A 14556-nucleotide genomic window follows, 5' to 3' on the forward strand; every position below is an offset into this window, starting at 1 on the left:
CTTAAGAATTATTCAACAAATGCAAAATGAGGATTTATAACTGAAGTTTGTATTTAGAAAAGTATTTCCTGCCTTTTTTAGAAGTTTTTGGAGATCTCATAAAATCATGAAATGTGACTTTCACGTCACAGTTTAAAGGGATAATTCACCGAAATATGACAATTCTGTCATCAATAAAGCTAATCACCTCAGAGTTGTTACAAATCTGTATACTGTAAATGTCTTTGTTCAGATGAACACAGAGAAAGATTTTTGGGAGAATGCTTATAACCAGACAGAGTTTGCCCCCCATTGACTCCCATAGTAGGAAAATTTACGTTATCATGTTTCTGTTCTGTTGAACACAAAAGAAGACATTTTGAAGAATGTAGGACAGCAAACATTTCTGAGGAACTTTTGAATACCATTGTCATATTTCCTACTATGGGAGTCAATGGGGGGCAAAATCTGTCTGGTTATAAGCATTCTTCCAAATATCTTTCTCTGTGTTCATCAGTACAAAGACATTTATATAGATTTGTAACAACTCGAAGGTGAGCAGCAGATGGTGACAGAATTTTCATTTTTGGGTGAAGTATCACTTTAAGATCTATGAAGGACCGGTGGTGCCACGCTAGCAGATTTTAACGTTTCGTCTTTTCTATAACAATAGAAAGTGCAGGCTGACAAACTGTCAAATACCTTGTCCGTACAGTATAGTTTTTCACACACTTCTTTTGCGGAAATATTTAAGCTTTTAACAAAACCGCTGCAAACCCCAAAGGAACCTGGTTTGTTTTTAGGCATGAATAGTTCCCTAGAATCCAGATGTACTTTTGAATCAGTATTTCTTTATACGAGTTGAGAACTCAACTAAACTTACACTAAATATACCATAAGGTAAGAGAAAGATCATAAGGTATAGTTTTATATTTATATTAACATAATAAAACCATATTTAATTTTAAAAAACCCTTTGCTGCGTCTCAAGAGGATAATAGAAACGTATGCTTGCCACCAATTTTCCCTTACATATGCAACCTCATTTGCAAGCACGCCCCGCCCAGCCTAGCAGGCGCTTCCCACATACCTCATTGCGGTTCTTTACGGAGTCAGTATAACCACGCCGCCTAGTCCCAGACTCTCCTGACGAGAACGGAGGCTTTCAGGACAATCCAAAGACTCTTTGGATAAAACGCGTTCCGCACCTGATCGCGAAATGGCAGAAGAATCAGCCATCCACATAGATGATACAAAGGCATCCAACGGCGATGCGCACCTGGAAGACTCTAGCGTCGCCAATGGCTCTGCTGATCACCAGAAAAAAGAGCCGGAGACCACCGCGCAAAAGCTAAAGCGCGTCGCGAAGGCGAACCTGCTGGTTATCCTGACCGTAGCAGCGGTCATCATCGGCGTGTTCATCGGGCTCGGCGTGCGACAAGCTGGGTTGAGCCAGACGCAGATCATCTACTTTGGGTTTCCCGGTGAGCTCCTGATCCGCCTGCTCAAGATGATCATTATTCCGCTGGTGGTCTGCAGTTTGGTGTCCGGGGCGGCCAGCATTGACCCGAGAGCCCTGGGCAAGTTGGGCGGCTGGGCAATGCTTTTCTTCTTGACCACAACATTGATCGCTTCTGCTATCGGTGTTATCATGGCCTTTATTATCCAACCAGGAGCATCCAGTGACGGGAAAAGCATATCTCGACTCAAAGAGCAGGACGACAGCAATGTCCCCGAACCCAAAGAAGTGATCGACTCGTTTTTAGACTTGATAAGGTGAGTCGCGGGCATTACGTCTCAGATACCCTAAGCCTAAGGCACGCACGCAGAAGTGACCAGCCCTTAAAGATATATATGTTCATACACTAATGATTGTGAAATGTTCGATTATGTGGCGAACTTCTATATTTAGCATCGCAGATCTTATATTATAGACAAATATTTTTAAACTTTAGCTGCAATTTATTTTTGTTATAATTGGATATTTAAAAAAAGTCGCTGTTTCTTATAAATGACAAGTTGTTACATTTTATGGAGACGTTCCTTTTCAATGTAATATCCCGCCTTTTATCATACCGTGTGTATGTATGGTCCTTTCGTTTCTTTTTTTTTGTATTTAGAAGTGACGAGCCATTACACACGTGTTCAAAAATAGTCTTACTTTATATTAATTTAGTTTAAATCTGTATGTATTTCAGTCATTCACTAAATACTGTATATTAACAGGATTGCTGCCATTGTTTACCTCATTTGTAAATCGTTTTGGATTAAAGCGTCTGAAAAATGTAAATAGAGTCAACTGCCACAGAGGAAGAAAGCATTTTGTCCAACAGTGGTCAAAAGCTTCTAACATCCAATTAAAAGGTTACTTTTATGTCTAAACCTATTATCAGTTGTCATAAATACACATTTATTCAGCAACATCGTTTCGTAAATTGTTACCGGTAAAGCACGTTGGAAATTTTGACATGCGTGTAACAGGAGACTTGAGTTGCGTCAGCTTTTCGTCGATGATGGTGTATATCTATCCGCTCTGAAGAGGATTCAGATGGGTTGTTCAGGATATTTGGAGTTAGAGAGAGAGTGCCCAAAGAAGTGAAGATGAAAACAACAAGAAGTATTTTGGAATTTGTCCCATTAAAATAAAGCCCAATTTTCACCACGTGTTTGTCAAAATGAAGGGGAGGGGAACATTGCGTCCTCAAACGACACTTTGTCTTTTATCTCCTCACTACTCCACATACTCAAGACCAGCACGCGAATATAAATATATATACAGGAAGCAAACACCCAAGGTTAAAGGAACAGTTTAACCAAAAATGGTCATCATTTTTCTCACATTTTCTGCTTAACTGGTAGAACACCTGTTTTAGTTTCCTTTTTTCTTCACTGTCATGTGTTGTAATTTATGACCAGTTCTACTGAAGTCATTACTTTTACACTTTTAGCCGACACCTTTATGCAAAGGAGTTTACAGAGCATTCTGGGTACATATTAATCAACATGTGTGTTGTTAATAAACGAATTAAACAAATATTATCGTTTGTTTTAGATATAATGTAATGTGTATACACGATTTAAGGTTCAAAAACGCTGTATTTTTCACATAGTGTGCATGTTTGTATCTCCTCTTTGCCCACTTCTCTGAAACGCTCTGATTTTTTACAAAGCTCATCGCTCTGAAAAGCGAGGTGTGCTATAATTGGCCGGTTAACCAGTGCGTAGTGATTGGTCGAATACTACAAGCGTGTCACGGAAATATAACGTCTCTTACCATATTCGGAACATCAGGTTCCAAAGCAACCTGGTTATAACGGCTATAAACAAACAACCATATACATCATACAGAGTTTGTGTGAGATAGAAACAAGCTCGCATTACAGCAGGGAATCGTAACAAAATAAATAACGGGAGCGCGCTCGACTCGTCTTGTCACCACTCAACAAAGACAATAAACCTTTTTACCAAAGCTTTCTTGCATAGCCGGTCTTGATCTCTCCCCGGTTCTTTTGTGCTGCACAAACTTTAACATTCGGATTGTAGTTTTCAAGAACAGTGTTGTAAAAAAATGTAACCATTCGTTTTGAGTTGTCTCATCTTTTAGCAGGCCAAACAAAGAGTCTTTTCTTTTCGCAACGAGACAAACAGCGTCTATACGACATGGCTGCGGCGGTGAAGATACAATGAGATTTACAAGTACGCTCACTTAACTTGCGTTTAGATTTGGGCGGTCTTATAGAGTGTTCCCATAAAACGCGACTTGCGCGAATGTAACCATGTAACGCATCTTTCGCGCCGCTGGATGTCCTATCGTGTCTTTACATTGATTAAACATGAAAATCACTTGCGCTTAGTGCTTCATTCGCGTTCGGTGGGAACACAACCTTAGTCAAATCTTGTTACGAAGTGACGTACATTCGCCGAGATGTGGTTACACGAGGCCTTTCAGGCAGGTCTCAGTGAGCATTTGCATTTATATAGAATGCATCTCTTGTTCTGACGGTTTAATTTTTGCTATTTTACTTGTCTAATACATGTATGTGTAACTTGTAACACACAGAAAAACACGTATTCGGGCCATATGACCCCTTTAAAAGCGAATGCTCAACCAGATCTGCCTTTAATACCTCTTATATAACCCCACCACTACAAATCCATGTCATTTGGTGGTCTGGTTTGACATAGACCGCCCAAATGTAAACACAAGTAACGTGGGTGTACCTGTGACAACAATTATTACTTTTGAACCTAATGTTTCAAATATGGTTATAGGCGTTACAATTTCCGTCACACGCTTGCAGTATCTGACCAATCACACGCACTGGTTAACTGGCCAATCACGCACACTTGTTAACTGGCTAATCATAGCACACCTCGCTTTTGACAGATAAATTAGCGCATTTCAGAGAGGCGGGGCAAAAAGGAGATACAAACATGCATGGTATGTGGAAAGCAAAGGTATTTTAAAACTTAAATAGTTTATACATATTGCATCACATCTAAAACAAACAATAGAATTTGTTTAAGCCTTTACATTTATTACATTGCATCTGGTGTTTGCGCCAAACACAGAATGTGTACGTAAAAGCCATGTGACTTTTTACAGCCACTATTTGTGTAAACTCAATGGGATGAGATTGTGTCTTTGTGGATACTTTTACAGTAGCAGTTATATATCCATAAACAGAGGATGTGAGATAAGACTTTGAAGAATCCATTGAATGGGTGTGTGGTGTGCCACGTCTCATGTGTAAACTGTGGACATGCCACGCCACGGTAAACAGGAATGTTTCGAGTTACAGATGTATTGTAACGTGTACTCCTTAATTCTTTCCTCATGTTTGTAAACAAAAACTGCTGGACCCAGCCCAGGTTTCAATGCTGTGGCTGATCAACCTGTCTGTTAGCAAATGTTTCACTGGCATGAACTGGCTTTTCAGGTGTGTCGTATGCCAAAATCAAATGTTTGCTGACTAAGATAGGAACCATGTTGCCCGAACACCCATATTGTGTTTGTTGATGTTTTTTAAAGCATTTTAGAATGTTCTTGGGTGCAACGCTGTGCATATTCTTTTATCAGTGTTCAAGGAAAGTTTAAGGAGGGACATTTATGCCCTTTGGCATCTACGCAGGTGCTTGGCAGTGACTCGCCGGGTGTCTGTCCGTTGCAAAGCGAGATCTGAACAGAGACGATATCAGTTTTCCAGTCCAATCTTGTGATAGGCATATTTTATATATATATATTTTTTAATGTCAAGCTCAGCTGTTTGCTTTTCGACTTGGAAAAAGGGGACAAAAAGGCCGTAACTGTGTAAAGTAAATAATATCAGGATTATAGTTCCATTAGATTGGAGATTTCCTCTGATTCATTCCGAGGATAATCAGGACAGGGATGCTGGAATATTTCTGAATAAACATCTGTGCTTTTCAGTTATGTCAATCACCAGGCAGGTCCTGGTGTCCTTCTGCTTTCCATTAATCTCACTTTGATTGAATGGAGTTTCAAACATAATTTATAATGATACTAAATTTATTTAATTTTACTTGTGAGACCAGGCTGTTCATAAATTGGACAGTTGAGATTTGGCAAATTTTTATTGCCTTTGGACTGAATGTCCATGGAGAAGAACTGGATGAACTTTCCTTTTGTTTAAAAAGTCTTTTAGATAATGTCATTTTGATTTAACCCAATAATAAAGTGTACTTCACCATGTAATCGTCACACTTTTTTTTGGCTAGAATAAACCTTTCCCTGATAGCACACATACAACTAGGAGACGTCTATATAATGTTTTCAAGACATTTTTATCGTTTGATCATCTGCAATTCATCTCTGAGACGTCATCTAGAAGATGTCTGTAAGATGTTTATGATTTAGAATGCATGTAAAACTGCTCTTCTTAGACGTTTATCGGACGTTTTAACAATGTAGATGCTTTGCTGATCTTTGGCAGACATACCTCCAAAAAATGAATCACCCAAAGAATCTTTCTGAAAAGAGGTTCTTGGTAGTGGAAAAAGGTTATTTGAGTTGTTATAAAGACATAAATTGTTCTTTTCCACAGTTTCCACAATGCTTATTATGAATGGAGTAATGTCTTTTGCAATTCAGCCATGCCAATGCACAAATGGTACTGCGTTAGTTAATAGGTCAAGCGGATGCTGTTATCATCCAATGGTGTTAATCTCATAATGGACAAACATTGACTGATTCACGTGTTAATAACAGTGTCCTTCAATGTCCTGAACTACTTGTTTTGGCTCTTAACTAACAGTTGAACATCATGTGTTTTAGGAGTATGGGCATGTGCAGTAAATCACATTTTCTCTGTTTCTTTCAGAAACATCTTCCCGTCCAACCTGGTTGCAGCTGCATTTCAGTCTGTAAGTTTTGTTTGGCATTTGCTATGCATTGACTGAAGCAAACATGCTTAATGTGAGACATACAGCGTATTGCGTCTCTCATACCATTTCTTCTCCATCACAGTATGCCACTGGCTACAAGTTCAAGAAGAACGATACAAACTCAACCAACTTATCTTTGGAAAAGGTACCACATGCCAGATTTACTAGTTTACTTGAAACTGCAGGTTCTTTTATTCGTAGTATGGTAGTCATTTAATGTCTTTGTTTGTAGGTTCCAGTTGGCTCAGACGTGGATGGCATGAACATCTTGGGACTTATCGTCTTTGCTATGGTGTTCGGTGTGGCACTTAGGAAACTCGGAGAGGAGGGAGAAATCCTTATTAAGTTCTTCAACTCTTTCAATGAGGCCACTATGGTGTTGGTCAGCTGGATCATGTGGTACGGAAAAGTCACATGCTTTTGTTAATTGACGTTTCTATAGAATACCTGCCCTTTGTATTCTCACAAGCTATTCTCCCTTTAATGAAGGTATGCTCCACTGGGTATCATGTTCCTGGTAGCGGGTAAGATTGTAGAAATGGACGATGTCGGGATGCTGTTTGCCAGCTTGGGGAAGTACATCGCCTGTTGCATAATCGGTCACGCCATCCACGGGCTCCTGGTTCTCCCTCTGATTTATTTTGTGATCACACGGAAGAACCCCTATACGTTCCTACTAGGCCTGGTTACTGCTCTAGCTACCGCCTTTGGAACTTCGTCTAGGTAACTACAACTTCAAAGCTTGTATATGTATTTCTTAAATTGCAGTAAATCAATGTCCTGAATAGTTTTACTTGGCTTTCGGATGTCAAGACTGAACAGAAACAAAATATAATTGAGCAGAAATTAATTGTAAGCCATTTTGTTTAGCTCGGCTACGCTGCCCTTGATGATGAAGTGTGTGGAAGAGAAGAATGGCGTGTCTAAACACATCAGTCGCTTCATCCTGCCAATCGGAGCCACTGTTAACATGGACGGAGCCGCCTGCTTCCAGTGCGTAGCCGCGGTCTTCATCGCTCAGCTTAACGGATTCCCGCTGAACTTCGTCCAGGTCATCACCATCCTGTGAGTTAATTCCTTGTCTGCTGCTATCACCTTTCACTGTGATTGGTCAAAGGGAACTGAAGGCTGAATTTGATCTTCATCTTTCCAGAGTTACAGCCACAGCTTCCAGTGTGGGAGCTGCAGGGATCCCTGCCGGAGGAGTCCTGACGCTGGCCATCATTTTGGAGGCAGTGGGACTTCCCACCAACGACCTGTCTCTTATCCTGGCTGTGGACTGGCTTGTGTGAGTATCTGGTTTGGATGTTTTTTGATGGGTCGTAGAAAAAGGGAAGTGTGGATTGTTGCAAACGTGAGGATGAGTATGGTGGGGAAAATTTGCTAAATTGTTATAAATAGACGAAATGCAAGGATGGCTCTTTTTATCGCCATCTCTGGTTGGTTACTTATCATTATGGGCACTAAAATGAAATGACCCATCCCAACAGTTCAGATAATAAATCATTATTATAAGCTTACCGTTGTGAACTGGGTGAAGTAAGGAGACTTGTTGTGTACTTGCAAAATATATATTAAAAAAATTACATTATAAATAATATAAACTATATAGGCCTACTTTTTGTTATATTGCAGTAAATATATACTTATATTACAATTCACTTTATGTATATACGTATAAAACTCTGTCAAATCAATTTCTAAGATATTTTTTTCTTTTTTATTCATCTAGTGACCGCACATGCACTGTCATAAATGTTGAAGGCGATGCCTACGGAGCAGGTCTTCTGCAGCATTTTGTGGATCGCACAGCCAGTAAAAACAAGGAGCCGGAGCTTGATGATGTGCACGTCATGTCGAAGCCAGAAAGTTCCCCGCTAATGGGAAAGAGGGGAAACACTGAGAAAGAGTCTGCCATGTAAACATGCACAGCATTTGAACATGAACTTTCTTTCCCTCCCTGCTCGATCTCCCACAATCAGTCTTTGCATCCAAAGAGGCACAGGAGATATGCAGGATTAGATAAGGACAAGACTATGACATCCTTTCGACCCTCCTCTATACCCAGCTCTTCCAAAAAAAGTCTGCCAAAGAATATGTGCGGAGATTTAGATAGAGCATCTTGGAAAAATGCTTGAACGTTTATTTATTAGATGCTGATCAGATCGTCTGGAAAGTTTAGTTTCTTTTTTTGTACTTTCACTCCTAGGGTTTTAAACCTTTTTATTTAAATTTACTTCTTTGTTTAAGAAATCAATAGGCCTACAGAAAACTCACTCTGTCCCCCCCCCTTTATTTAAAAGACCTGATATTTTTATGTAATTCTTAGACTCATTGAGTCCTTATAAGCTAATGTCCAAATAACTATTTTTAAACCTTTTACTGTTTGAAAACACACAAAATAAGTTTTTGAGGATCTTGATAGTCTGTTATAGTGATACCTTGTTCACTTCTTTTTAAACACACACTATTAGTATCTTAAAGAAAAACATAAGAAGCCCAAACTTTGACCTTAAATGGGATTGTTACAGGCTGACCACACTTCTGTTCCAGTCTTTACATGCAGATCGCAGTATGTTTCGAGTAAACCTCTATGAGGTCTAGCTACACTCGAAGGTCAAACAAAGCACATTAATATGGGTCATGACATGTGCAAAGTTCCAAAGCTGTTTGGTTAGCTCATAGAAAGGTGCACAGGGCTTGCTAGATAAGACACTATTTACGGTGCAGATGTAAAAACTGGATTAAAAAAAACTAATTCTGAGAGCGATTAGTGCAGGTTGGAAGTGAGATTTTCTCTTTTTTTCCACAAGCATCGTACAGTGTACTTTGTGTAACGTTGGCTTAATGAATTCACGTACAGTATGTGATCAGATCATACTGTTGCTTTTATTTTTGCTCGTTTTTCTTTCTAAATGAAAATCGTTCAAGTTGTTTTATTTTAGTAAATTGTCTATGAAAACATACTCCTGAAGTCTAATGTTCATTTTCTCTATGCCTTTTATTGCAGAGAAGCACAAATATGTCTGTAGTTTCCTAAAGCTAGTTTATTATACTTTTATGCAGAATATGTTCTGCGAACACTATGTACTGGGTGACTGTTTAACTATACCAGAATATTCAGCTGGATTACTTATTCTACATCTTTATAGAGATGCTTTATAAAAGTATAACCTAAAAGCACCACCTACAGTGAAGTATCGGATGTCAAGGTTAGAGAGGTGTTTCAATCGTATGTTGATTGAATGTTTATCACACTTAACACCTGGGAGAGACCGTTTTTTTGTAGATGTAACTACGTGAATGTCTTGCAGTTGATGAATAGACCAAGGCTGGTAATATTTATTTGTTTATTTTCCTGACATACTTGGATTTGGTGCTCATAATGTGCACATAATCATCTCACATTTCCATTTTACTAAGTAAGTGCTCGAGATGTTTTATGTGTAATTGACATCACTCCTTAAGATACATGTCTTTAAATGTGTACATTTAACGCCTGCAGTGTGTAAAATACTGTAAAGGCTTGTCATTCCAGGTGGCTGTTGTGTAGCTGCCCCAGTGATGAATATATGTGTCTGTGTGTGAGTTTTGGGCTGATTGTGTCATAAATTGATGATGTCATGAGTGGAGCCAAAGGAAAACCATTGAATGTACTCCACACTGACTGCACAATAAACTATTTTTTGGGAATAATGTTTGGCATGTTTTCATTTGGAAGAAAATATACAGCTTGTATACATATTTTGAATAATAAATAGTTGAAAGCCAGACAAGTTTTTAGACTCTGATGTTGACCTCCATGCCAAGATGTCCAGGACAATCTTGACAATAGTTTTAGGGCAATGTCAGCATTAATATTTTATGTATAGATTTTCTATCTATATTTAACAAGCAAATATAATTTAGTTACCCCTGTAATTCCGCCAGGCCCTTATTTGGGCACCAGCCTGTCTGAAGGCCAGCACATGTCAAGACTGTTTTGACTATAAGGGAAAGAGCACCCCCACTGGCCCTGCGGATTTCAATAAAGCATAATTTTTGTCACGTTAAAAATAGTTGATTAATATTTTTATTATTGTAAGGTTAAGTTTAGGGTAGGTGTTAGCTAATGTAATTTATTGTAATTAAATGGCGAGATTTTGCACCACTTCCTGCCGTAGCTGTATCCCTTCTAGGAACAGCCGTGTCCATTAACTGCGCCACCTTGTGGTCTGTATTTCAGGAAATACGTTCATGAGCAATTCCAGCTTTGTGGATAATTTTTTTTGTCATAACAAGAAGTGATATTTTCAGAGGATGTATTTACTTATGTTTTACTAAACCCTGATAATTACTACACTTTTCAAACCCTCCCCCCCACAAGAAGTTTTATTTAAAATTTCCATGTGCCCATATTTGAGGAATATAAAAAATGCTTTTACCAAATACTGACACCTGAGCTATCATTCATAGAAAGCGTTTTTTATCAGGTTGACATTTTCATGGAAATCATGCATTTCCTGCAACATCTCGATTCTTATATGAACAGCAAATATACAGCTCAGCAGTAACACTGTGTGGTGGTTTATTGTCAAGACTTTGACATGTTAAAACAAAACAACAAGGGATACAGAAAATATTTGTTCTGTGGTCATGTTGCTGGTTTAAATGTTTGATGGACATACATGACTCTGTTATTATCTCTATTTGCACTAGACTATATTATTTATAAACACAGATTTTCTGACACTATTAATTAAAACCTCTCTGAAACACATGTATACTTAAAACAGTAAACTTCAATACTGTTTGAGCATATTATGGTGTATTTGTAATAAAGACAAAATTCACAAGCCAGACTTTTTTTGTGGAATTTCCAAAGTATTAATACAGTAAACAATACAAGGCTATTTTGTGTAAATATCAATAATAAAGTAAATATGTGTATAAAGAAGTGGATTCTTTCAAAAGCATTTACAAGGTAGGAGGATAATGTTTTAGATTTAAAAACACAATGTCATTTTTTAAATAACAGAATACACCTACGTCACCAGACTTGAGCACAAAAGCCCTACATAACAATTTTCACTTGGTATAATATCAATCATTATACCATTGATGTTGAAAATCTGTAGTCTTTAAAGTTTGTTTTAATTGATTTTCTCAGTTTATTAACAAATGGCACATTTCAAAAAGCCAAACTTTAACTTGGCCCACCCTGTGAACAGACTTTTGAGTTCTACAGTGCAACACTCATTTCCAAATCGCAGCAAATTGATGTGAGGATGCAATTAGTGTTAACTGCAGTGTTTAATATCACATATTTATTATTTGAAGAACCGATTTTATTTGCACATGTGTTTAGAAATGACTTCCTAAACCAAACACATACGTGCGCACACACACACACACACACACACACACAATAAATAAAACTGGCATTAAACGCAAACATTCACAGATGTGTCAAAGACATTCATTCTAGCAGTGATGCTCTACAAAGTCTATAACATAAAAAGATTTCCTTGGAATCCTAAATTCGGTGCTCCATGACTGTGTCATCCTAAACATATCGGCCTGCTACGATCCTACTGTGCGACTCCTGTCCAGCTTTTTCTTGGCAGGGTTGGGATACTGAGGGTTCTCGATTACCCCCTCCCCAAACTTGAGCTCCAAAAAGGCACGGTGGTTGTTAGGACCGTAAGCAGTGATGCCAGCGAACTGCATTGGCACCAGCGGTTGCAGGAAATGCTCCGGGAACTCGACGTCCTGTTTGTGCTCAGTCCAGGTGTCCCTTGTCATGACTCCGTTGCGGGGGTAGAAGGGCCACAAATCCACATGGAGATGGTTAGCTTCACTGTACTGCACGCGGTAGAAGTCGCCCTCTACTGCTCGCTCCCACACGTAGCCATTGGCATCCACCAGCGATCCAGAGTCCAAATTTTTTAAGTAGTCACAATTCGGAATATCCTCCAAGTAGATGCCCAAATCCACGTCGTAGTCCCAGGGGATTATGTCTTGGTGTCGAGCCACTCCGAGCAAAGATCCCCCTTCCAACCAGTAACGCACACCGGAGCTCTCCAGAATGTGGACGACATATTTAGTGGTCTCTCTGAGGGCTCGCAAACAACAAGGTGGAGTCCAGCGCTCCAAATAAAGGTATTCAGGTGTGTCGTCTCGCACCGTACCGAAGCATCGCGGCGTCTCCTTGGTGCAACCGAACCACTGATCTCGTCCGTCGGGCAACACCACACGTTTTACACCGAAGCTGTGCATGAGGTGATTGGTGGCGTCTTTCAGGCGACTGTCAGCCTTCCACTGGTTGTGTGCAGAGCTAAACAGTGGCCGATGGCTTGCCGAGAAGGACGGTCCCTCCAGCAGCTTGACTTTCCAGCCTCGCAGGGAGGTCTGTACAAACAAGGAAGACATCAGGGGGCGACCCAAAGGTACAGAAAGATTAAATAGGTCCTCCATGCGAATAAGAACAACAGCATCTCCCTGCAGAGCCGTGCAGACACTACCGCTGCTCCCCGAAGCTGCAGGAGTGTAGGTTGCCGTCCATTCCCGCAGACTTACCCGCAGGTGCAGGCACTGCACCGCAGAGCGGGTCAGCACCGGGACGGCCACCAGACGGACTGGCCCGCCACCCTCCCCCTCGAGCTCCCTGATGAGCCGCTCCACTTGTCGGCCATGGTCGAGCTCCACGCCATCTGGAACCAACAAAGCGAACTCTGTCTGCACGTTATATTCTGGACGGTGGGCTTGCGGAGGCTGGTCGGGACTTGGGGACAACACCAGGAGGCGTGCTCCCTCGGGAAGTGCCAGAGGTGGGTACGGAGGGGTGTCGGCCACAGCCAAGAAGGGTAACTCGGGTCTCTGGCGCAGAAAGGAGCGTGCCACATCGGGGACGTAGTTCTCAAAGTCTTCAAACTCGCGTACAAGGATCGTCACCCGGGGAGCTCGAGCGTTGCCCTCGAGGCCTCCCACTTTAATGCCTCCGACCATACCTCCACCCACCAGACTACCCATCGCACCCAGGCCTGAAACAGGCAACAAGGCTTTCTTCAAGCCTTTTCCATGCTCTCTACGCTTTTCCATCATCTGCTGCTGAGTCCGTGAGACATAATATAGGATGAGCAAGTTCAAGACTATTGCCCCAGTTAACAGAGCCTGGCAAAAAGTGATACGCATTATTGCTCTTATGGGTAAACTATTATGACAATAAAAATGATTGGGCGGAGAACAAAAAAACATTGACCGATACAGATTTGTCCAATCCCTAAAATCCTACACACTAACATTCCAGTACGAATAAATCAATGTGGACGCTGAAAGTAGCATCATCTCAAAGATCTCAAGCCGGATCATTTTTCGCTGATGTCTTCCTCGGTGTCAACTGATGCCATCCAGGAAGAAAGCAGGACGGATCCAGTTCCCTTGTCTAGTTCACCAGTCCATTAAAAATGCTAAAACATACACAAAGACAAAATAAGAACATTTGAAGGAATTTCGACGGAAAGGTCAAATAAATCTGTAAAGGCTGAAAATAAAAAGTTCTTCGAAGACATCATTACCTTCAAAATATAGACAGAATGGATGACCTAGGATTGTTTTGTAATGCAATTATGTCCCAATTACAGGAAAGCTTAAACATACATTCACATATTTGAGGAAACTCTCATTTGACCATCTCAGTCATTTCCTCCAAATATAGAGCATGCAAGCGAAAGACCTCTGCAGTCAGTAATCATAACATGCGCTGCTTCAGATGAGAAGCGCCAACATATCTACACTGACCCGCGTGCTGCGGAATCACGCGCGTCTATATTGTGCAAAGCAAATAGCGAATGTGATAACTAACATGTTACGATTCATCCTCTATTTTACTGTATGCTGCTTGCACATTATTCTTGCTTTTCTTCCCCATGCTAAAATTAGGAAACGAGCACAGGAAGCTAGAGAAGAGATCACAATGCCGCAGGAAGCTCGAGCTACTGGGTCGCCTATCAATCCCATAGAAATGATTACGTGGAAAGGCGATTCAGTGTCCTAAAGTAGGCGGGGCTTAGCGGCCAATTCCTAAACAGTCGAACACGATGGATCTATTATTTTCTTTACTTTTGTGTCTTCAATTTAATGTTTTTTTTTTCCAGGGTCCTTATTCAAGTCTAAATATATATCCAAACGGTT

General features: G+C 40.3%; 2 protein-coding genes across 2 annotated transcripts; one reads left to right on the forward strand and one right to left on the reverse strand.

Moving 5' to 3' along the window:
* Positions 1 to 1059: 1059 nt before the first annotated feature.
* slc1a5 (solute carrier family 1 member 5) lies at positions 1060 to 10080 on the forward strand. Its single transcript, XM_056756506.1, has 8 exons — positions 1060 to 1755; positions 6321 to 6363; positions 6467 to 6529; positions 6617 to 6783; positions 6874 to 7107; positions 7255 to 7449; positions 7538 to 7672; positions 8117 to 10080. The coding sequence occupies exons 1-8, from the start codon at positions 1199 to 1201 to the stop codon at positions 8304 to 8306; spliced, it is 1584 nt and encodes a 527-aa protein (XP_056612484.1). The 5' UTR covers positions 1060 to 1198; the 3' UTR covers positions 8307 to 10080.
* Positions 10081 to 10195: 115 nt separating this feature from the next.
* fkrp (fukutin related protein) lies at positions 10196 to 14345 on the reverse strand. The gene is made up of 2 exons (XM_056756505.1): positions 13941 to 14345; positions 10196 to 13832 (listed from the first exon to the last, which is right to left on the reverse strand). The coding sequence occupies exon 2, from the start codon at positions 13618 to 13620 to the stop codon at positions 11947 to 11949; it is 1674 nt and encodes a 557-aa protein (XP_056612483.1). The 5' UTR covers positions 13621 to 13832; positions 13941 to 14345; the 3' UTR covers positions 10196 to 11946.
* Positions 14346 to 14556: the final 211 nt, after the last annotated feature.

Source organism: Triplophysa dalaica, chromosome 9 (genome assembly GCF_015846415.1).
Source record: "Triplophysa dalaica isolate WHDGS20190420 chromosome 9, ASM1584641v1, whole genome shotgun sequence".
Taxonomy (NCBI): Eukaryota; Metazoa; Chordata; class Actinopteri; order Cypriniformes; family Nemacheilidae; genus Triplophysa; species Triplophysa dalaica.